This window comes from Spermophilus citellus (assembly GCF_964194105.1).
Source record: "Spermophilus citellus genome assembly, chromosome: 8".
NCBI lineage: Eukaryota > Metazoa > Chordata > Mammalia > Rodentia > Sciuridae > Spermophilus > Spermophilus citellus.
Genome location: NC_138189.1, coordinates 30,271,659 through 30,296,851, shown reverse-complemented (window position 1 = coordinate 30,296,851; position 25,193 = coordinate 30,271,659). Strand labels below are relative to the sequence as shown.

Below are 25,193 nucleotides of genomic sequence, written 5' to 3'. Positions count from 1 at the left end.
AACAGTAATCAGAGTCAGCTTTTCCCATAGATAGAAGAAATCAGAAATACAGTTACAAGGTTTAAAAAGCAGACATTTCTAGAAGAGTGGGAAGGAGACCTTCAAAGCTAGTCAACAACACAGATCCAATTATGGAATAAGGGAAAATAAGGGCAGAAAATTGTAGTCAAAAGATTGAGGAGAAGCAGACAAACCTGCCTGGGAGAAAGAATATAACAAAGGTGCGAGATCTTGGCCATGTCAGGCTGTCCCAGTCAGCTATCATGGGTCTGAGGAAAAGGCACTCAAGTACTGTGATTCACGGGCTCCATTCTACACACACACACACACACACACACACACAGAGTGTTCAGCTCTTCTTTTTGCTCCACCCAGCCAAGCACTTTGCAAGCCCAGAACCACAAATCTCCTGTAGAGTTCTGCAGGAAAGGGTTGCTGCAGAGATGGTATGCCTACACAGATACACACAGGTGAGCAGGTGACCATGTGATGGCCAGAAACTTCTACCTCCACCCTGCCACTATATCCAGAGCAGAGGGCTCCAAGTGGGCTGAACCCAAGAAAAGTTCACTGAGAAAATGCTATGGAGAGGCCTTTTCAGAAAAGAATGTTTCAAAGTGTTTCCATTGTTTAGGTCATGTTCTGGCAAAAATCATGTGAGGGTGTTACTCAAACAAACTTGGAAATGCTTTTATAATTTGTTCAAGTTTCCAAATAAAGAGTTTCAGTGTTTTAAAGCCTTTGGTTAAAATTATAAAACTCTTAACACATTTTGATTAGTTTGAATGGCCTGCCATCAGAGAAGATGGAAATTCACTAGCCAGATTTTAACAAAGCCTTCTGTCTAACGGGTGAACAAAAGTGCATACTGGGCATCATGACTTAGTGTGATCGGTAGTGTTTTTCCTCCATGTAGTTACTAGGTTTGAGAAGCTACCTTTTTTTTTTTTTTTTTTTTCAGTTGTGAGAGTGCATTAAAACCAAGTCTCAGTCCGACATAGTGGGTGCATGTCAGTAATCTCAGCAACTCAGGAGGGTGAGGCAATAGATCACCAATTTGAGGCCAGTCTCAGTAACATAGTGAGATTTGTCAAAAAATAAAAAGGGCTGGGGATTTAGCCCAGGGGAAGAGTGCACCTGGGTTCAATCCCCAGTAATGCAAAACCACCATCAAAACACCAACTATCATATTAAGTTGAACGAGGAAATTGACATCTGAAGTAGTAGATCACAGTCTTAAAACAACATTTTAAATGATGTCCTTAAAAAAAGACTGGATAGGGCTGGGCATGGTGGCGCACACCTGTAATCCCAGAAACTTGGGAGGCTGAGGCAGGAGGGTTGCAAGTTCAAAGGCAGCCTCAGCAATTTAGCAATTCAGTGAGATTCTGTCTCTAAATAAAATATAAAAAGGGCTGGGGGTGTGGATCAGAGATTAAGTGCCCCAGGGTTCAATCCGCAGTACCAAAAAAAAAAAAAAAAAAAAAAAAAGTGACTGCATAGGGCTTGGGATTAGGGCTCAGTGGTAGAACACTTACCTAGCATGGGCAAAGGCCCAGATTTAATCCTCAGCACCACAAAACAAAACCCAAAACCTCAGCAGATAGCAACATTATTTTTAAACAATTTATTTTACTTCATTCAAAACTTCTAGTATAATTTAGTTATGCACAAATTTATTAATAAACATACACATGGTGATGTAAGTCCAAACACTTTCCTATTAGGGTTTGCAACCCAAACGGGTGATTAATTGGTTCACAGGTTTTTCTAAAAAGGCCTTTATCTACTCAGAGCCTTCTATTTTAGTGTTATTAATTTAGATGGTCTGAAAAATTACCACTGTAGCTGCTTGCTGCAGTCCGGCTGGGCACAGAATCACGAGCCACTCAAGCAGGAACAAAACCTTATTTTTGAAAATGCCGCCAATACCCCGTACACATCCGGGAAGAGGCAGGTCCACCCACGCGGCAGTGTTCTACCGGAACCCCAGAACAACTTCCTGCCCCTGAATTCCCTCCTACTGTACTTCCCCAACCAATGGGAACTCTCCAGGAGTCTCGTAGCAGGCCCAGGTGAACAGCAGGAGTCCAATATCCATATGAATGCAAATCTTAACATAATCATATCATCTCAATGGCTAGCTGGTGTCACCTTACAATCAAAAGTGCCATGCATCATATTACTTGTCTGTGGCTCTTAGCAGCTGCTCCACAGCAGAACACTTATTCCCTAATCATTCCAATAATTTCTAGAGATGACAGCGCAAAACTCGACATAGTGGAAGGGCTCCCTTCTCTACAACCAAAGGCAATTCTGTGTTATTTTTCTTCTAAAAACATTTCAATGAAAACGTTTTTCAATGTTCAAAGACAGCAAATACGAATCCAGAACAAAGAGCTGATTAAGTGAGATCCTCTGGCAGCATCTCTCTGCCTTGGAATCCACTCGTGGGGGGACTCACTGGAGAATCCCCCAGTTTTTAACTCAGGTAAATCAAAGGCATTATAAGCACCTTCAAGAGTGACCAGATGTGAACTCCTCATGGAACAGAAAACCCTGTGAACATGAAGCAGCTCTGTCTCTGCTTTTTTAAATTTGTTACACATGATAGACTGTATTTTGACATATTATACATATATGGAGTATATAACTTCTCGTTCTTCTGGTTGTACATGATATAGAATTACACTGGTCATGTAATCATATATGCATATAGGATAGTAATGTCTAATCCATTCTACTATCTTTCCTATTCCCATTCTCCAACTATTGCTTTGTAAAATATTGTCATCAAAATTGGTTCCTGATGGATGGGGCTGTAGCTCAGTGGCAAAGTTCTTGCCTCGAATGTGTAAGATGCCGGGTTCAATCCTCAGCACCACATAAAAATAAAGATACTGTATGTCCATCTACAACTAAAATTTTTTTAAAAAATTTAAATACTTTAAAATTGAAATAGACTGAGATTAAAATTGGGTGGTGTCCACTGTTGGGCAGGTAGTAGAGTAGGGGTCTACTCTGGTCCTATAGCCAACCTTTCTGATCTTGACTTAGCTCGTCCTATACAAAATGAGATGGGAGCCAATTCTCTAGTATGCAGAGATAGGTTCCCTTCAGCTTCCCTAGTCCAAGATTATTTTGAGCCATAACAAACCCTTAAAGCAGCGTTTAGATTTAAGAAAGCATGGTTTGTAAATTATTGTACCACATGGAACATTTCTGGATTTTCATTTAAAGAATATTTGGTGACACCAGGCAGAAGGGAGCAGATGAAGGGTGGCAGGGAGTCTGGGAGCAGCTTGGGTTTTCTGTGGTTTTTCATCTCCAGTATTGCACCATCAATGGCAAAAACCACCTATGAATCTGAACTCTATGAAATATTAATCATATACACTTTGATGAAGGGCCTCTGTATGATGCATCTTACATGTATGCTGACATTCAAATTAGATGTTCCAAAGTAAACCACAGCCATTTGTACCATGTCAACTTGGTTAATTCAGAACCACGTTTCCCAGTGTCCCATTTTCTGATGGTTCCAAATGAGGACTGGCTCCAAAATGTGCTGGTGTGAGCTTTGGAAGGCAAAAGGGAAGCAAGCCATTTTCCTCAAATGGCCATTTGTTGTCCATCGTGCCTGGTCCATTCCACTGTGGCCTTTCCTCTGCTGCTTCACTTTCACCTTTGCTTTCCAAGTGTTGACCCAGGCTGGCCCCAGATCCCTGGCTATACACCCACCAGGCGATCACTTTGGCATCAGCTTCCCACAGAACTCCATGCCTCCTGCCAGGCCCCCTTCAGCAGCTGGCTGTGCTTTGCATCTCAGCTGGATTAACTCGTGACTTCTCTTGATTCCCACAGCCCCTTCTCGATTTTCACTCTTGGGTTTGGTCTAATTCTTGTAATAAAATCCAAATCCCTCAGCCCCCCACCCCCAGCAACTCTTCTCTGGTTCCCCAATCAAACCAGACACACAAGCCTGCAAATAGACTCAGCTCTTCCATCTATATGTAACTCCTAAGAGGGAAGCAAGCTGAGTGTTCTCCAGCTGCATCCAAGCCCTATGTAGTATGTTCTTCCTGAGGGCTCATAATGTCTAGTGTAAGAGGCACAAATGATATCTAAAGACAGGACTTGCAGTGTATGTGTGTGTGCATATAGTTATGTTGGGAGAATTAAAACATGTCCTTAAAATCTGCCTCCAAAAATCTTCACATTGACCTGAGTTGCCTCTATCTTTCCTTGGTAAGTTCCAGGCTGACTGTTCAATCTACACCCACAGGCTTGTGTTAATGGTGTTATTGCCCAATGCAATCTTGGAACAGCACTCACTGTCACATACACCTGGTGGAGCTGGTCCTCATCTGTGCTAATATCCACGCCCTGTGTAGGTGTCATAATACCACAACACCTGGGTAACAATGTGACAATTAACATTCATATTGGACACAGGTATGTATGAGGCACTCCTGGGCTGCAAACCAAAGCTGCAAAGTTAAAAAGAACAAACACCATAAAAACACAGGCATAGGTTATTTATTGTTTTATTGCTTTCTTATTTCTTAATGCAGAGTCAATATTTTTGAATAAGGGTAGTAAGATGTCCAAAATTCAACATTATGAAACATTCAAATAGTAAAATATGATGTGGAAAGAAGCTCTCGTTCCTCCGAGCTATCCAGTGGAACCACTTGGGATAGCAGCTTCTAGACTTTACTGTGTCATCTTGGTAAACCATGACTCAAAGGAACACGAGAACCACTATTCTCTGATCCAGGGGAACAGAAAGGAGTCTCAAATGCCAACCAACCATTCAGGCACAGGGGACAGCATTTTGGTCTCCCTTTGAAATGGCCAGGAGATTCAAACGACTCCAACTATAGCAATCCCTCCTTTCATCCAGGACTTATAAAGAGACTCCACCACCACGAGAGTCAAAAGAAACTCCCAAGAAACATAAGACAGACCAGAAATGATTCTGCTGTCAGGGAAGTGAGCTGTGCCCGCACAGTTCTTCTCTAATTCTTCGTAAGAAAACAACCCATTCTGAGAGCACAGGGGAGGGGCCATACACAGTGACCAGCTGAAACCAGGGCAGCTATGAGCAGCATTTTGCTTGAAGGCACGGGTCCTCATCATCCTGAGGGAGGGAGTTGTTGCTGGGTTCTGAATTCTGTTCAAAACACATGTTCTACCTCTGGAAAACTGTCAGCTGCCATACATCTGATTGCAAGTTCAGACCCATCGTTTTTTTTTTTGTTTGTTTTTGTTTGTTTGTTTTTAAAGTCTCAGAATCTTGGACACCCCTAAAAATCTCAATGTGCCCTGTCTTTCTGCAAGGAACTAGATATCCAAGGGGTGGAAAGAACTCAAAAGAGTTCAAAAAGACATGACTCCAAGGAACACATGGCTGCAGTACATCATACAATAGGAAAGGACAAATACATGACTCCATAGTATGAAATGCAACCTCCACAAAAAGCAAACACCTCGGGCTGCACCACTGCGGGCCACATGCCAGCCACACAGCTGGAGTCTAAACACTGGTGATCTCCCTGAAAATATTATCTACCATGACTTTGATCAACCACACTTAAAAGACCAGTAAATTTGTATGGAAACACTCAATTTCTTTAAAAAGACAAACTTCCTTAAATACCAAGGATAGTAGCCAGGTTTACTTAAAAGTGATCAAGGTGTCCAATTTAAATAAATCAATTTCAGTCCTTCCCCAGGGTCATCTTAGGTTTCCATAATAAGAATAGACAAGGGCCAACTGTACCTCACTGGTGTGGTCATGCAAACCCTCTCTTGAGTAACAGACTCACACTTTGCCTGAGGAATCATCTTTGAGCCTCTCCTGCTTCTGGAACCCAGTATTACAAATGCTCTTTACAACATAGTGCTACTCAAAGAGGAAATAACCAGGAAAAGTAAAGGTGCGTTTATTCATGTCCATGCCATCTAAAGCTACTGAGTACAGTAATCAAGCTGGAGAAGGGACAAATCACAACCTAAAACAATAAAAAAAACTGGGACGTGGGCCCTCTATATTGCAAGTTTGAGCTCAAAAGAATCTGCATGTTGGCAAGCCAGTTTCCTCCCTGAGAAGTTTGCTTCACGCTTTGTTTTCTCCCTCCAGCATCTTCTCTCTCTCCTAGTTAAGGCCTGGACAGTGTTGGGATAGTGTACAATTTCTCCGGAACCATTAGTCCCCCGAGGCCTCGGGCTGGGTGCAGTCTGGCTCCCTAGTGCCTGGCTCTGCAGGTTGCCTCCGCAGCTCCTCCACCACCTGAAGCAGGGCGGACCTCTCCAGCTCCAGAGCCAACATGGCCTGCTTCAGCTTGCTCTCACTGGTCAGGAGCTTCTCTACTGTGGCTTCGAGGCTCTGGATCCTACCATTTGCCATCTGGAGAACAGAAGGAGAAATAAGAAGGCACCTGCCCATGGTAACACAGGTGAGGCCGCTGTGCACTCGGCTGCTGCCCAGTCTTGAGAGCACTTTGGAGCCGTGTCTTGGCAGAGACAAGCCTATGGCTGACTATCAGTTCTGGCCACAAAGGAAGCCATTTTTTTTCAGCTTCCCTTGCAGGCAAGCTGGGCAGGCCCCTACAAACACCCGAGAGCCTCTAGCACTTTCTTCCCTGCTTTATCTACTCTGTGTGCCAGCTAATGAGAAGGTTGCATACACTGGAGGAAACCTGACCCCCTTGACTGTAGGGAGGACAGGAAGACACAGCCAAAGAACCCTTCAGGGGAAGGAGGAGAGTTCAGGGACACCCAGACTTCTTGTGCTGGGCGGCTGAGAGGGGAGCTTTATATATGACTTGACTACAGCCTGGCCTAATCTGACTAATACTACATATAATACTAATACAGCTACAGGTACAAACTGATTCCACACTGACAAATGGTCAAAATGGCTTCCACGTGATGGTCAGAGTACTAAGCTCTCTAACCAAAAATATTTTCTTTTGGTATTGAAAGAATTGAACGCAGGGGAGCTTAAACACCATATAAAATAAATAAAGGAATTGAACGCAGGGGCGCTTAACCACTGAGCCATATCCCCAGCCTTGTTTTTTTTTTTTTTCCTGGAGACAGGTCCTCACTAAATTGCTGAGGCTGGCTTTGAATTCCAATTCTCCTGCCTCAGCTTCCTGAGTTCCTGGGATTATAGGTGTGCATTACCATGCCTGGCTTTCTTTTCTTATATTCCACAGACTAACAAGACATCACAAACCTAGGGACTTTCTTTTCCTTAGGAACACAGGATGGCCCAGCATTCTGCTGAGAGGGTACCAGGCCCTGGCTCACTGACCAGTCACCACCCTCAGAGGTGAGCAGCTTCCTCACTCTAGCTCCAAACAAGGACTGAGGATCTCATGCACCTCACATCTGCAGCACCTAACACATGGGTGCCAGGTGGGCAGAGCTCCCAGGTATTTCTCTAGCAACTGGGATTCCTCTCTAATCCACTAGGCTTGGATTCTCAGGCAACAAGCATCTGCTCTAGTGGCATGAAGGGGCTCCCTGAGAGCAGGCGCAGCTCTGACACTTATGCTAAGGTCCCTGGAGCCTGCCTAGCGCGTGCCTGAGCTCACAGCTATACCCTCAGTGCTCTGGTTGGTACAGGATGACTCTATCTCATTGATCAGTCCAGTCCTTTCCATGCCCCATATATTTGATGTAGAAAAAAATGGTATAGCTATTTTTTTCTTGTTTTCAAAACCAGTTAAAGATTTTTTAGTAAGAGAATCCCTGGGGCCGGGGTTGTGGCACAACATGCATAAGGCACTGGGTTCAATCCCGAGCACCATATAAAATAAATAAATAGATAGATAAATAAATAAATAAATGGATAAAAGTATTAAAAACAAACAAAAAAACGATAATCCCTGTGCTGAACAGAAAACTCATGACTCCAAGTCTAACTCCAATTGTGCCACTAGAACACTCAAAAAAAAAAAAAAAAAAAAAAAAAAAAGACTAAGAGGCACAGCTGGTCAGCTCTATGCACATCTCTATGCATTACTCTCCGACCATCAAAATCCTACCCATTGTCAAGGCCTGAACCAGGACCTACCCCATCACTCTGAATTCTCACTGCATTGCAAGGTATACCACACAACTCAGAGAATAGCAAACATGTTCACAAACATGCAGCTTAGAAGTGAACTAATTTTGCATGGTTAGTAGTGGACTTTGCACAGTCATTTCCCATTCTGCAAGAATGGCAGCTTTCCTCAGTAAGAATGAAGCTCTTCTATGGAGAAAGTCACGTCTTCTCTCACATGATCTGGCGTCCTATAGACTCTAGCTTAGTGTGGGTGCTCAAGAGCTTGTAGTTGCTGATTATAGTGAAAAAATCTACATGCACTACCATGTGGCACTGTCTGGCATGTCCATGTCGTCATTGGAAGTGCTACTGGGCAAACAGGCTGAAGAACTTCACCTCTAGCTTCTAGACACATTCCTATATGTTTACCAAATAAACAAAAAGGGACTGTGGTATGTTCATCAACCATATGAACAGAACCAAGTTAAGAAATTGGTCAGTTCCGATATGGGCAGTGTGTGTGTGTGTGTGTGGGGGGGGCGTTACACACAAAACCTCAGGATTATACTAGACACCTTTCTTGTACAAAATGGAGGCAGGCTTCCCACATGTGAGATGGATAGTCCCAGAGAGGATGAAAAACTACACCTAAAACCCCCACTAACATACCACAACCCAGCCCAACTCTTAAAGAGCTGCAGTGTCCCACTCAGCCTGGTGGTCCCTAGCACAGCCAGGACTCAGTAATTGTGGTGACTGGCTGTCTTAGTCAGGTTTTTCACTGTTGTGACCAAAAGACCTGACAATAACAATTTTAGAGGAGGAAAAGTTTATTTGGGGCTCATAGTTTCAGAATTCTCAATCCACAGATGACAAACTTCACTGTTCTGGGCCTGAGGTGGGGCGGAGTATCAAGGCAGAAAGGTGTGGAGGAAGAAAGCAGTTCAAAACATGGCATCAGGAAGCAGAGAGAGAGAGACAGACAGAGAGCAAGCGAGCATGCTCCCCTCACCAGGGCCAAAATTAACCTCCAAAGGCACACACTCAGTGACCTACCTCCTTCAACCACACCTTAACTACTTATAGTTACCACCCTATTAATCCCTATTAGGAGCTTAACAACTGATTAGGTTTAAAATCTGATAACCCAATCATTCCACCTCTAAGCTTTCTTGCATTGTTTCACACATGAGCTTTTAGGGGACACCTCATATCTAAACCATAACACTGGCATAAACAGGAATCCTGAATGATTTTCCCACAGTGTGGAACCACTAGGTCAAGACAAAGACCATTCCAGAGAGAACATCTATAATTACCAATCACCACTTTCTTGAGGAATGAGCATCTTTTTTTCTCAACTCCCTGACCTTTCTAAAGGTCAGAAGCTGTATCAGATGGTTTCCCACTCTTCATCACCAAAACCACCTGGGCTTAAGAAAATGAGCCTTTTATGTGAGTCCCGCTGGTCTTAACAAGACAGATGCTTCCAGTGCAAATGGGAGCTGCGTGAGAAGGGTTTCCGTCACATTATATTTCAGGGACATGCTGTTGGCTCAGAAGCCATTTTAAATGGTCACCTGTACTGTGACTTGCACTGTACTCTTGCAGGCCAGATGAGGCTTTCTGTTCCCCTGAGACCTCCCTTCAGGTTATAGCTCAGACTTCTGGGGACAGTGTATACAGGCACATTTTCACTCTTGAAGAGAAAAATAATGTTTCAGAATGTGACTGGTAGTTAGGACTGGTTAAGGAAAGTATTTTCTGTTTGTTCCTGTTCAGCAAACATCTACCAGGGTCTGCTGGGATAAATGCCTTTCAGACAAGAGCTAGTCTATATTAGGATCTCAAATGCTGGCCCTTCTCATATCACAGACAAGTTCCAGTCTGTAAAGCAGGAACTTTCTACAGAACAGTCAGGCTTAGATCATGATGGAAAGTTTATTCTACCCACAGCCCAGTAACTCCATAAAATACATATTTTAAGGAAAATATCCATTTTTCTCCAGAGCAACTTAAAAATTTAAAAATACTCTTAAAACAATCCCTGAACAATGACAGCATTCACCCATTTATGACATTAAAAAAAAGTAGAACATACGGCCACTTTATGTCATCTGACTGACAAAGGAGCTATTCTCTGTAGCGAGGTCTTCTTTTGTCCTTGTCACACAGATGAGGGAACAAGACAGAGTGGTAACAGTCTGCCCAGGTGACAGTGGGGGTGGGGCTACTCCACGTCTGGCAGGGTCAGGGCCTGGACTGTGCCTCAGTGCTGCTGCACCTCAGCCCTATGTGCACAGCCCTGTGACCTCTCTCCTCTAGGTCCTCACCCACATGGAGATGGACGTTTCAAAGGGGAGCTTGCATCTACACCAAAGATTCACAAGTAATGACCACTGTTTTAGTTAATTTTGTTAGGTAGATTCCTGGATCCCTTTGCTCCCCTGTCATCCCTCCGCAGACCCAGCTTGTTTCCCTCATGGCAGTTAAGGCTCTCAGCTTCTGGTCATTACTCTAAACACAATCGCTGGCATTCGACTTATAGTGCCAAAGCATCCTGAGCCAAGTTTGTCTCTGGGTCTCTCCTAAAAGGGTAAGAAAAAAGCCTCCCAGAAAGCCCTGGGGCTGTCTGACCTTAGCAAGGATAATATGTCTGCTCCGAAATAAAAAGACCCATTCTCCTTAGATACCTTTGATCCCAACTACAAACAGATCAGGGTGAAAAAGGTCCTCTGGTCATGGGAAAGCCCAGTCTGCTGTTGCCTTTGTTGAGTTAATGAACGACTATGCACCATGGTTCAGGAAGCTGTCTAATAAATATGCTCTACCTGCAATTGCTCAAGGAGGTCAAGGTTCTGTTTGCGTAAGCTGCTGTTGGTTTTCTCTAATTTATCCATTCTTTGGTTGTCACTGAGAGGAGAGGAATCAATAAGTTCTTCTTGAAGTACATGGTACTCAACTTCATAAGCCTGTAACTGTTTAGCGATGTCCATCTCAAACACCTGTTAGATACAGAAAGGCCATCAGGCTCCAAATAAGAGAAAAAATTCACATGTAAGCCTACACACACACACACACACACACACACACACACACACACACTTATGTCACTGAGCATCTATCAATCACCTCCTCATGCTTAGCAATATGCTTAGCAAGACATGATAAATAAGGAAAACTCTCTATGCTGAAAAGGTAATCATTTTATTTGGGAAGAAAGGATAGAAGAGGCATCCAGAAATAATTCTAAGTAACAATAAGTACAGGTTCTTGATACTCACCTTCCAAAAGCCAAACCTTAGTTTTAAAAAAACTTCCAAAAATTTATTTAGTTATTACTTCTTTTCTCTGAAAATTCTATTAGCTTAGATATATCAACTATGGGTTAAAGGGAGAAAAACAAAACAAAACAAAAGAATCGAAGTCTATTTGCACAGTCACCAAAGTCAAAGTTTAATTATAACTCAGCTGAGTTTTCAGAGTTTCAAGAACAGCTAAGTAATGGAACTGTGTCCTTTGCACAGATATGCTGAAATGAGCCAAAACCCAAATGCCACCCACACAGATGAGTGAATATGAAACAATGCCTGAGTTGTCTCCCTTCCCATCACAGCAGTAGTGATGAAAAAACCACGTGTGTGAAATGAAGCTCTACATGCACAAGTGACTCAGGGATGGCGTCTGTACTTTCTGTTGGCAAGAAAGCCACAGGGTTCCATAGGGCAAGGGGGCAGGGAGTCAGGAGACAGATGCTGCTGTTGCCTAGCATGTCCTCTTTCCTTCCCATTATCTCCCAAGGAACCCTCCAAGGAACCCTATGGGCCAGGGCCTCCCAGCACAAGGGATGAGGCCCCAATGTGGACCTGAGAATGCAGTTGCGCTGGGCCCAGGTGAATGTCTGCTTGATCAGAACACACTCCAGACTGAAGTGAGGCTTTGCAAGAGCAGAGCTACCTCTACTGCATTTCCTTACAAAGCAAGCTCCAACACAAGTTAGAAAGCAGTGGGAAGCTATCGTCCCCTGATGGCATCCTGTGAACATCCAAGCTAACCTACCTCCCTTGGCATCAATTTTTCCCCCCAAAGCTATGTTTACTTTGTCACAATTACCAATAATCTTATTTTCCATGAAGGTGAATTTTTCATCTTCCTGGTTTTCAGTTTAATACAGTGATTAACACTAAACGGATTCAAAAGTCATTCTGTGACTAAGAATTAAACTACAAGAGATCATGCATGAGATCATGAGAGCAAGTGGATGAGAGAGAGATAAGAGGACTGTGTCGAACTGATTTCCTTTGGCCTCCAGAATAACCAAGAGGTCAGTGGCAATCACCACCTCCATGTTACCATCAAGGTCACTGATGAAACGGTGGCTCTACTGGAAACTCTAAATGATCTTGAGAGCATTACTTAACCTCCCCATCCTCAGTTCCTGGCCTCCAACATGGGGCAAATGACACCACCTACCAGTGCTGAGAATGAAATGAGATGACTCACACAGCACCCTGCACATGCCTGGCTGCACACACCTGTCACAAACCCCCACTTTTCAACATTGTGCCTCAGCAAAACTAGAATGGATGCCATGTCATGGAACTTTTGAAAAGCAAAAACCACAAAAGGGCTGTGGCACCTCTGTGCAATTATAAATCTGGTACTAAATAAGTGCCATAAACACAATTACTTATTTTGTCACAAAAAATTTATTTTTAAATCATCTCTTAACCTAGAAAACTCAGGAACAAAACCTCAGTTTCTTTACACATTTGGATGACCTGTTATGACTAATGGCTCTCAGCTGTGGCTAAAGGTGCACACTCTTCCAGGCCTCCATTCCTCTGTAGGAGCCGCTCTGGGTCTTAATCGCCTCAGCTTAATTGCATCACCACCTCCTGACTGCCAAAACACTCAACAGACCTTGATTCTGCAGTTATGCCCCAGAATTGATCCCTAACCATGACAGTGTGTGGCGGGTGGGGAAAGAATCCTGGTTCCTGAACAATGTGTTCAGCCCCAGGCAAATTACTTGGGCAAAGGACAGAAGGGGTGGTGGTGGCAGGAGGGATCCTTGCACACTTAAGAGGACACAAGCAACACACTGCTGGTGCCAGTTTTAGCTAGAGAAAGAACAGGAAGGCCTAAGATTAAAGCCTGAACAAAAAAAGAGAAATGTTAAAGACACCTAACCCCACAGGACGGGGACAGGGATGTAGTGGAGGAGCAGTGCTCAAGTGCTCAGCTCCATCTGGCCTAGGTCACTCCCTGAGCACCATCCTGCCACAGCTGCAAGGCACCCGGCCCCTCTGAATGTAATCTTTCTTCTGGATCCATGGCAGGATGACGGCACTTGAGTTGATCTATGCCTTCCCACCATCCTGACTCTCAGTTTCAGGAAAGTTCCAGAATTGGAACAGGAGAAAAGGGAACATTCTTTTCTGTTTGCCAAAGTATGGATTAGTTATTACCCCATTTTCAATATCTTGCCACAAAGATAAACCATTCATTTTTTGTTATTAAAACAATATAGCTACATTATAGGAAGCTTGCAAAACAGAAGAAAAATTACCAATAAAATTCCCATCTTCTATTTCTTTTTATCCTTATTTCCATAAATGTTTTTCTAGTTAAAAACAAAATTTCCTCTCACTTTTTTTCATTTAATAGTATATTCTAAGAGCTCTTTCATGTTGCTGTGTCTTCATAACCATAATTATAAATGACTTCATGTGTCCTACCCACTTATTGTACCATGACTATGTCAAGTGTTGGATATCTTGTTACTTTCAAATTTTTGTATTATAAATGACAACTCCAAAATAATACCCTTATACAAATGGACTTTCCATATTTTGGATTATATCCTAAGGATACATTCCAAGAACTGAGATTACTGAGTTAAAGGTTTTACATGTTACTGCTTGTGACACATATTGCCAAAGTGCTTCCCAAGTGGAAACAACAGTCAAGGTACAATGCCACTGGCAACGTACCAATGTGCCAGATACAGTATACCCTAGGTGCTGTATCCTGGCGTTAAAAAAATGTCAGTTTTGTCATCTAGTAGGTAAGCACTGTATATTATGCAGAAATTTAAATTATGCATGAATCTAAGTATTTTCCCAGACAAGTGTTTACTGGCTCTCCCCTTCAGTGGATTGTTTATGTTCTTCATTTGCTATGGGAGACTCAGGGTTTCTCTTTGTAGTTCATGGACACTGTATAATAAAAGCCTTAACTCTGGTGGCCTGCAGAACTAGCCACATACTTTCCACCTTCCTAATCCCCAGACCCTGCTTCCCAATCACCAGGAATGGACAGTGGGAGCAGCTGGCATGGGTGTCGGCAGCAAGGGGAGCACTGTCTGTGGTAAATTTAAAAACAATAAAGTCGACTAAGAGTTGGTCTGCTTTCATTACCACCACATGTGAGCAATTTTAAACAATGCCAGTGGTAAAATACTCTCTCTACTGTCCCACCCTCTTGGTGGGGCACTGTTGGTCCTTTTACAAAACTAATCATTTCAATAGTGCAAACTGCCCAAGACTGGAGGGCTCCCTCCCCAAGGAGCAGAAGAAGCCACCTCACAGTTGCAATATCTTCTGAACACAGGAACTTTGTTAGGGTTTTGCTTTCATCCTACCAAGCTCAATTGCAAGAGACCAGTTCTTAAAGTTGTAGAGCTTTCAAATGGTCCTGTAGAAGTGAGTCCCCAGGTGATCTTGTAAAAATACAGACTCTGACTCAGCAGTCTGGGGTGGGCCCCAGAGTCTGATCTAATGATAATGCTGGGGCCACAATGAATAGACCCAAAGGATGCTGAAAAGAGGCCACAGGCTCTCCCTCCCAACTGTGGCTGGGGTCAGCAGATGCTAGTGTTTACATGCAACTGACAGTTCCTTCAGAGAGTACAAGGTTACACTAAGGAACTGTCATGGAGGTTTCAGAGACCCTGGGTCTTCTACTGCACTGTCAATGCACTGTGGCTGATCCCAACCTGGGTGTACTAAACTAGAGCTCCAGAACCCCGTCCTTGGCCCAAAAGTCTCTCTTCCATTCAGAATGTTGACCAAGCTGACTATAGGGACAGCACATAATGAAATGGGGCTATAGCTGTCACAGAGAACCCCCCAGACTCTACTCTCCCACCGCAACCTGTCATCTTCAGGGCCCATGCTCTGAGGCGTGCAATGAGCACACATCACCTTCACCCCGTGGACCGCCCAGGTTCAGGCCTGGCAGCTCTAAGCCTGCTGAAGAACTGCACCATGCCCAGATCTGATCTCCATGCAGGACTCAAGACTCAAGCACTCTCTGGCAGGGAAGAGACAGCCAGGCTAACAGAACACTCAGATGCCAGGTTCTAGACAAAAACAGAAGGCAAGGAGACTACGCAGAGTTTATCTGTTTTCTACCAAAATCACTGCTGAAATGAAAACCTGGGCCCCCATTGCAGATTCTGTGCAACCTACACCCTTACACCATCCCCTCCCCCAGAAGGGGAGAGGTCTGACTGCTGTAACATCCCAGGAACCTGGAACTGCCCATTCTCCCACTCCAAGCCTCTGGCATGTGTTGTTATCTTCCAGCTTAGGGGTCAGCAAGCCACAGCTTGTGAACCAATTTGTTTCACTTCCTATTTTTGTAAATAAAGTTTTATTGCAACACAGCCAGTTCATTCCTTTACATGTTGTTGATGGGTTTGCAGCACTACAAAGGCAGAGCTGAAGAGCTGCAGCAGAGACCTTGTGAGCTGCAGAGCCTAAAACACTTCCTGCCACTCTGCAAGGTGCTGGATGACCCTGACTTATTCTTCCAAGTCAGCCTGGATTCTCCCACCTGACTCTAGCAGCAGCCTTCAGGAACCCATGGCCTTGCCCCTGTAAGCCCTGCCCTCAGGCATGCAGTGTCGGGCATGTTACTCTCTAAGCCCCGTTTCCTTACTATAAAAATGGGAATCCTAATCCTAGACTTGTTAAGGAGTCAGTGTAACACTGAATGCCAAATTCAAAACAGTTACCTGAAACAAATCAGGTACATCTCTACACAATTTCTCTTTCCATTTGTACACTTCCAACATTTAGAGGGTACCTGATGACTACTAGGATATCAGGTACTTTGGGTAAGTACTACCCTTTATGGAATAGCGGAGAAATGGGATTCTTCCGGGAGTTCCACACCCAGAAAGTAAACGGAATGTCACTGAGAGGCCTGTCCCAGAGCCAGGACAAGCTGGAAATGGGCACTCACTAGATGAAGATTTGGTCCAGGTAAGCAAGGCTCTCTGGTTTGCCCCAGCAGCTATGAAACAGACAGAAAAAGAAATAAGAAGGGAATAAATATAAATATGACACAAATTAAATAATGCAAAAGGCAGATAGTTCAGTATTAGGATGAAGACAAAACAAAGAAAGCTCCATAATTAAATGACTCCCAGAGGCACTGAATGTTGAACAGCTGCTAAAGCAATTTGAGATGAGACAAGTTGAATCCCCACCCTTCAACTCCACTGCAGAGTGAGTGTGGGCCAGTAAATTAACCACTTTATATTCTCTCAGGAATGCGGTCATGACTGAATGAGATCATATGTATGTGTAGATTCCCTAGAACCTAGCAAAAAGCAAGGACTCAATAAGCCAAAGCCATCCACCTCCAGAGGATTGTGCCAGGGAAGTAAAATAACATCAAGAATGGAGCTTATTAGTTAGCTCAAGATCAGTGTGAGTGGGAAGGAAATCCTCTTTCACACTGGTATATGCAGTGAGCAGAGGTCCAAAGTAACAACAGGTATGAAAACTCTCCTTTTTCAGGCCAACTTGTGCTTAAGACCTAAGGTGGAGCAGCAAATGAAGATCAAAAACACTGCATCTGGATGCAATCCACTGGAACTGCTGGATCAGCTGGACTATAAGAAATCTCCAGAATAAGGATTAAAAAAAAAAAAAAGCTTCATTCTATTATTTGCTTTTACCTGACTGCTCTATATTTTCATTACATTTGGAACAGGTTCTAGACTTAGGAGAGGCCTGACTGCTGACTATGCAGTGACCCAGAGATGAAACCTCTTCCAGCACATTCTTGGTCACCTGGCCTCTGGACACTTGGTGGGGACTGTCTTCTGCTAAACTGCTTAGCCCTTCATTATCAGCAATAGTTACTGCAAGATTCTTCCTTACACAGAACTGAAATCTACTCCCAGGGCCAATCCAAACCATTTACCATCTGGCCAAGTTGTAATTCTCAGCCAAATCCACCTCTAAAACTCCACCATTTCAGACAGCAACAACTCTACCACAGAAAGAAACCAGAGGCACTGCAGCCACAGATGTGGAACTGAAATCTGGGGGAAAAGCACAAAAAACTACACAGTCATAGAATATATGCCCCTAACACAACTCTGCTATCAAAGAGTTAATTTCAATTAATACCATTCAACAGAAAAATCATTCATTTTATGAAAGTCTACACTGTACAAATGTACACATTTCAGGAGAACTACTAGAGCCGAAGGTTCTTAAATGAAAGCAACTACTGATGACTTGAACTTGCTGCCACACCTGAACACTGCCCCCAAGTTTCCTTGCATCATTTCACCATGACACTCACAGCATATACACCCAGGCACACAGTTAATCACGCAGCATATATTTGTGATGTGCCTCCTACACGCCAGGCACCATGCGAGATGTTCTTCAGAACAGAAAGCAGCAGGAAACAGCTTCTGCTCAGAAGAAATTTAAGTTTTTACAGACCCAGGAACCGATAAGTATCTGGAAGGTCAGGACTGAATCATACCTGATTGATGGTTTTCTCCATTTGTACCAAGCCCAAGTTAGGTAGTGTGTTTTTGATAAAGTCCACTATGGTTTCTAAGTTTTCATGCTGCAGAATCAAGGGCTTATGGCTTCCCAAAAGACTTAGAGCCACTTTAAATATGACCTCTGACCCCTGAAGAAAGATCATATCTGGGAAAACAGAAAAAGAGTTAAGTCATGCCTGTTTCTGACAAAATACCATTCTGTTTCCTTTTCTTCACATCATAGAGCAGAAGGGTAGGAAACATAACCCCAAACTGCAAATTTTATTTCCTTTTTCAGAGTGTGCTATTTCAGATAGGGTTGTCAAGACGATACTGCAAATAATAAAAATAATAGATAAACACACTGCTTAGACTTTGTCACAGGTTCATATAAATCTTTCTTTTCCCCCCACTCTGAAAATGATTTAAATTCAAGTATGCTTTAAAAGTTATATTGAGAAAAAGAAAATGGTTTTTATTTTTTCTAAGAATGTTCTGGATTTTAAAGAAGTTACTAAAACATTTTTAAATGGATAAACAAAGATTTTTTTATGGAAATTAAGATAGAATAAGTAAAACAGTTTTCTAATAACGGATAGGATTAAAAAGATCTCTAAAAACTGTAAAAAGTCTACACCATTGCAAAAGCACATTATATAAATGAGCATCCTGAATTTCAACATAATAATGGATGAAAAAAAACACTTTTCTCGCTAAGGAGTTTAAAGAACTTTGTCAAGGCTACTTTCAAGTTCTTGCTATATTTTCTTAGAGAAACTGGCAAATCATAACAACGCCTGTATTTATATTACATAGTGCAAGGGCAGGCAGGCAAGTGGCCAAGTCAACCAGTTGAGAGCAACCCAGCCATCTCCCCCTTTCTTGGAGAAGTGACTCCACTGGACAAAGAGAAGCAAATGTCCTGGGGTTCAAGCATAGCCATAGCAACTAGTAATTAAGTGACTAAACTCAGGCCAGTTATCTAATAACTGGAATAATAAGCATAAGAAAAAATATACAATTTTAAAGACATGAGTAGAAGTAAAATCAGAGGCAAGAGTGAATTTCTTTTTTCTTTTTTCCTTCTTTTGCTTTTTGGCTACAGGCTAATGGAAAGAATGAAGCAGTTGTAAATGTCAATTCAAGAAAACTGAGGGGAAAAAAAGAGGTGAGAGAATCCCTGCTAGGCCACCTTTCCAGGTTTGGTCTGATAACATGTAAAAGCCATGAAGCAGCAGCAAAGCAAAGGCTGACTGCTGCTCTGCCTGTGGGGAACTCAGAGCAGTCTCCAAACAAAGTGCAAAAAGCAGAAACAAGGGGCCTGGGAACCTATCAGGTTAGCTCTTGAGATGCTGTGACTTCACAAAGCCCTAACCACAACTGGAGCTGGTGCTAGCTGGGACAGGTCCTATGCTAGGTGACGGCAGTCCTGAGATCAGCCTGCCATGGCTGATCAGCACGGGTACCACACAGCTTTCACTAACATCCCAGTTGCTGACGGTCCTGGGTGGCCCCAGGATGGGAAGGGATGCCAGATCCCTGGTTTTCTTACGCAGGGCTGGCTGTCGAGGCTCCGAAGACAATTAGAGAACCAATGGGATCTTTGAAAACTAAACTTCTTCAGGGAAGTACGATCCATAATGAGGCAGTGCCATGGAAGAATATTCCAGCAAATATGTTTATTAAAAATATGGTCTATTTATGTAATTCACCACTACAGGAAATAAAATTAAAAGATCTATAATATGATTTGTCAAGAACTATGTAATGTTTTGAACAACCAACAATAAAAATTAAAAAAAAAAAGATCTATTGAAAGGTTAATAAAATAGGTACTTGTCACTCCGTTTTTCTACATGCTTAACAAAACACTGTTTGCTAATCTTGTTCCCAGGATGTGCTGTCCCCAACTGCCAATCTACAAAATGTAACTTCTCTCCCTGCACTCTCCAAGGAAAGTATATAAGCTCTGCTTACGCTGTTCTCAGGGCTCTATCTCTCTTTGCTATAGAGAGCTCTGGGCCCTAGCATGCTGGTCTCCAAATAAACCCTCCCTTCTGCTGTTGCATAAGACAGTCTCTTGTGCTCTCTTCCTCCGACGTTTCGCTGGACCCTTACACTATAATAGTACAAGATGCATTTTTAAACAGAAATGATATTGCTAAAAAAAAAGACAGATTTGAGGTTAGTGGTTAAGCTAGTACAACTTCCTTTTAATATATGAACATTTTATAGCTTTACAAAAATTTCTCTTTCAGAATAAAAATTGACCTTTTTTTTGCAAGGATCTTGGGGAAAGGATTTCATTGTCAAATCAATGATTTCTTATGGCTTGGGATCTTTAGTCTCTGAGGAACAAGTACCTTAAAACTGTACCTTAAAATTAGGTGCACTATCACCACATCTAAGCCAACGGAGATAATTACTGGGAGCTTTCAAGAGCATGATCAAATATACAATCCAGATCAGTGGTTCTGAGGTCAGCAACAGGTCTTCTGACTTTCATATCCTTAGAATCTTGGTTTTCACAATGACTTAAGACAGTGCTTCTTACAATTCGAAACTAGGACTTTTTTGGATTGTATGAAGAAAATGAAAGAAAATTTGGAGAAGTGTTTGTGTGTTTGTCTTTTTATTGGTATGTTAAAAAAAATATAACCCTGGTCATGTGTATTTTATTGGGTCTGTTTGCATTTAATGGAATAAAATGGAAAGGTTCTTTCCTATATTACTCAAGACCTTCTGGAGCACTCTTCCTGAGGAGTTTCTTCTAATTTAACTTAAGCATTAGTTGCTATCAGGCACTGAGGATTTAGCCATGAACAAAAGCACAAAGAAGAACTGCAGAGACACCAATGCATTCTGGCTTGGTAGCCAGGGTGCTATGAGGATAAGGAAGACGGGAAAGACCAAGGAAGGTGAGTGCTTGAAGAGCCAGTGGGAACTGCTAGGTGAGAAGTCAGGCAGTAACATCCTGAGCAGTGTGTAGGTGGGGAAGGTGTGAGAGAAGCTCCTCCTGTGCAGGGGACTGAAGGCACTTTGGTAGAGGGAATAACACTGGCTATGTGGGGCAGACTGTGGGGTGCGCAGCCAGCTCATCAAGGCCTTCCACTCCCACTCTGGTCAAGGCATGTAAAGCCTTCCGCAATTGCCCACTTTACCTCTGCTCTGAATGGGTCAGTGCCTTGGCAAGAAGGTGACGCTAATGACATCTAGGTTCTGGGTCTCATCCCGGCAAGAACTCCTTAGCTTAAGAGAGAAAAGGTGCCTTTTATGGGGCCTACTGGCAGTCGAGATGAATGCTCCATTCACACCTCCCACACCTCCTGCTCCCAGTGCCCACCTCAGCCCAGAAGCTTCTGGTAGACTGGGTAGGTCTTAAACAAGAACTTCATTTGGGTACCTGATGAAAGAACATGTTGAAAGGGTTGAAGGAAGACCCCCTCAACTGGCATGGGACAATTGGCCTCCTAAATCTTATCTGACAGGGGCTACAATTGTGGCTCAGTGGTAGAGCAACTGCCTAGCATGTGTGAGGCACTGGGTTTAATCCTCAGCACCATATAAAAATAAATAAAATAAGGGTATTATGCCCATCTACAACTAAAAAAAAAATTTTTTTAAAATCTATCTGACGGCATTTGGGAGAGCCTCTGTATTTACATAATCAGTACTTCCCCCCTCACTCTAGAAATTTTAGAAATTAAAGATAATTTTTCAATGGCTGTAAAATAAGTTACTATAATCCCCCACTGCTTCACCCCCAGTATTTTAGTTTTGTATGGCTTCCAATCCATATCCATATCCATTTGCATGCTGGATTTTTTTAAACCAGTAATGTCCTGGGAAAGGTGCACTGAAGTCCTCACTGGAAACCACTGTATGCAGAGAACTGCTGGAGGCATCAGCAGCACTGCAGCAGCCCAGGCACAACCTGCAGTCCATCCCTCTCCATAGGACTTTCCTCCCGTCCCTTCCCTTTCCTCTCAGTTTTTTCAAGCCTCCTAGAAACACACAGGAAGTTGAGGGAATGTTAAATCAGGCTGACTCCACAACTTCGCACATTATTTGCTGAGAATTCCACTAGCTACTTCCCTTTAGAGATGCTGCAACAGTCCTGTTCCCATGTTCCAGCGTACAGGACCTCTACTTACAATCCTGTGATCTCAAAGTGAAACTTTCCTCTGTGAACTCAATGTGGTATTCTCTTTCCCAGCCACCTGTCTCTGTCCAGGCTAACCCCTCTCCTTGACTTTCTCTCAGGAGCCTGTGGCCTTCTGGTTGTGGCACATTCCTATCAGGAGCAGATGGGGAGCTGACAACAACTGTCAGGAAGGCTGACAACAACTGTACAGATTCGTTCCTTCTGTCATTTTGGTACTGAGGAATGAACGCAGGGGAGCTCTACCACTGAGCTACATATCCAACTCTTTTTTTTTTTTTTTTTTTTTAAATTTTGAGACAGGGTCCCAACAAATTGCCCATATTGGCCTTGAACTTCCTATCTTCCTGCCTCAGCGTCCTGAGAAGATGGGATTACCACATACGAGGCATGCACCACCATACCCAGCTTACTGTACAGATTTTTAAAAACTCACTTCGTTGTCACTGCATGACATTGCCTGAATGGCCAGACGGTTTCCTGGCCATACAGACATACTTGTTTTCCCAGTCTATTTTTGTCCTAAAACTTCACTAAAGCCTGCATTGCATTACAGGTGGCTTATGCAAAACCCTCAGTTTCATGCCCCACCACCTCGTCATCTCCTTGGCAGGACATCCTAGAGGAAAACACTAGGAGCCCAACACTGCAGCCTCCTCCACCAGTAGGAGCAAGCAGCTCCTATTTTCTGGATTTTTCTTCCCTACAGGAAGATGTGGTTAGAAGGTGAACAGAATAAGCATTTTCCCCAAGGCCCTGCTAACCTTCAACCAGAAACATAGAGAGGAGAGCGGTGTGGCACCAGGCAGGATGACAGCTAATCAGTGTGACTACCAAGCATGGCTGAGGCACACATATTGTTGGTAGCTGCCCTTCAGATAGCAAATCCTTGATTTCCTTAATTTGAAGTGACCTATAATTCATACGTGAGGTATGCTGATGCAAGTGGAGAATCTTTTACTGATGTATAAAACAGCGAACAGTCAACAAAGGTCCGTTTGTTTTTAGGGTTTATCCAAGCTTAAAGGCTTATAACAAAATGGGCCCCAGGCCAAAAAAGATGAGAGTCTGGATGGCAGGCTTCAGAATTTAAAACTAAGCTACCTTCCACCTGGGGCTCAACATACAGGGTTAAAGTCACCAAAACTGTATTTAGAAGTGGTTTTTAAAAAACATCTTTTCAGTGGAACCAACTAAATTGTTCAAGTCCTGAAGGCTATAAGGACTATGCAAAAATATCCAGTAGAGTCTGCAGAGTGACGTCACAGCACAAGGCTTCCTTGAGCTCCCATGGCTGCCTGTAATCCCTGGCGCCCTCAATCAGCCAGACAGGAACCCACTTAATCCAGTAGGCAACACTGGCACCTTTATACTGCATAAGAAACTCCAAAACCCACCACTGCCTCCACAGAGAAAAACATCCTCCTCAGCTTTTATTTATGAACTCATTTCTAGAAGGAGCTTCAGAGAGCTCTAGATTATTTCACAACAGAAGGGCTCTTTGCTTCTTTTTTCATGTCTTTTTCCCACTTACGCAGCCTAAGGAAAGACTTTTCCCCAGAGCCCAGAACTCCCTGCAGGCAGAAGCTCCAGCAGTGGTCCACAGGCAGGGGTGACTCAGTGGCCACCATGCAGTTCCTCCAGCTCCAGCTGGTGGTCAGCCCAGCTCCCTGGGGAGGACTTTCTTCCCAAACCATGGAATTCAGTGCCTGGGCTATTTTCAAACTAACAAATGGCATTCTCTCCTCTCTCCCTCAATCTTCAGTCCTCTTTGTGACCTTGTATGAAAAACAGAATTATGGACATCATTACCACAGGTGCAAGTATGACTGCACATATGGTGTGACGCTAGATTGTGTCCAACCAAAGTTGTGCTGCAATTGTGTACAATGAATCAAAATGCTTTCTGCTGTCATGTATACCTAATTAGAATAAATAAATTTTTTAAAAACAGAATTATGAGAAACTATAAGTAAGGCGTGTTGATGTATTATTTAAAATTTATCCAAAGTAAAAAAAGAAAAAAAAAAACCACCACAGAAATCACTGGCAACAAAACAACAAGAAAAACTGAAGGCCACAGCTAGAGATCTAATATCTGTAATTTTTCCCCCGAATACTAGGGATGGAACCCAGGGTTTTGTGTGTGCTAGGCAAGCACTCTACCACCAAGCTATAACACTTTTTATTTTATTATTGATACAGGGTCTCACTAAATTATCCACGTTGGTCTTGAACTTGGAATCCTCCTGCCTCAGCCTCCCAAGGAGCTCTCTCTCTCTCTCCTCTCTCTTTTAAAAAAAAAAATCTTTAAAAAAAATAAGTGAATAGAACCTGAATTGCCAAAAATGTTAGTTTCATAAGTCGTACAGGAATTGATTGTGCTCATGGTATTTCACCAGGTTCCCGATATGCAAAAGGATGGCCCTTGTCCCTGCTTATCTCAAGGAGACTGTGAGACTTTACCCATGAACTCCCATGCTTCTCAAAGAGTAAAATCAAGAAAAGGGTAGGTGTGGCCCACAGACAACCTAAGGTCACAGCAGGGCATAGCCGTGGGTGTGAGAGGTGTCAGGGTAGAAGAGGAGAGAGTCACCCACAGAGTTGTCTCAGATCCTGATGGAGAGGTCTTCCAAAGTAATTAAAGAGGCAGCGAGAGCAAAGAAGGGAAGGAGGACACAGAAAAGGAACCTAGAAAGAGTACCAGGCCAGAGGCAGGGGGCAGAGAGGCTGAAGACAGGGCTCCTGGCCAAGTCTGCCCCACCAGGACTCCCTTAGGGACAGCCATAGGGCTGTGAGGGGAATCTGACTGAACTCTCAAGGTAGAGACAGCTAGGGAAGCTTCTGGAAATCCAGGATGCAGGAGTCCCAAAACCAACCCTCACTGAACTCAGACTGTCAGTAATACCCTGCTCCTAATGAGTGGCACAGTTACAAAATTGAGCAGATCCAGGATTAAGTGACAAGAAATGCTTCTTGCCCCACAGGAGAATGCTTACCAAAGACTCTGGCTACGAAGCCCAGTGGGAACTGCGAGGCGAACACGGTGAGGAACCAGGGTGCAGCATAGAGACTGGGGCCGATCTCGTGCTCCTCCAGGTGATCATAGAGGTCTCTGTGGTAGTCGTGGAGAAGCCGCGACAGCTGGTACATCTGGATCTGCAGGG

The 25,193-nt window shown here is 43.3% G+C and overlaps 1 protein-coding gene across 11 annotated transcripts in view; it reads right to left on the bottom strand.

The window, feature by feature from the left end:
- Window positions 1-25,193, bottom strand: part of TBC1D1 (TBC1 domain family member 1) — a 294,222-nt gene that overhangs the window by 44,661 nt on the left and 224,368 nt on the right. For 5 of the 11 annotated variants that reach the window (XM_081303877.1, XM_081303874.1, XM_081303868.1 and 2 more), the window contains 5 exons: window positions 25,026-25,185; window positions 17,861-18,030; window positions 16,316-16,366; window positions 10,894-11,067; window positions 4,532-6,412 (listed from right to left, as the gene is read on the bottom strand). In XM_081303877.1, coding sequence (XP_081160003.1) covers window positions 6,212-6,412; window positions 10,894-11,067; window positions 16,316-16,366; window positions 17,861-18,030; window positions 25,026-25,185 — 756 coding nt within the window. In that variant the 3' untranslated portion in view covers window positions 4,532-6,211. Of the gene's footprint in view, window positions 1-4,531; window positions 6,413-10,893; window positions 11,068-16,315; window positions 16,367-17,860; window positions 18,031-25,025; window positions 25,186-25,193 lie in introns of those variants that run through there. The other 6 variants (XM_081303871.1, XM_081303878.1, XM_081303875.1 and 3 more) reach the window with 2 other exon arrangements.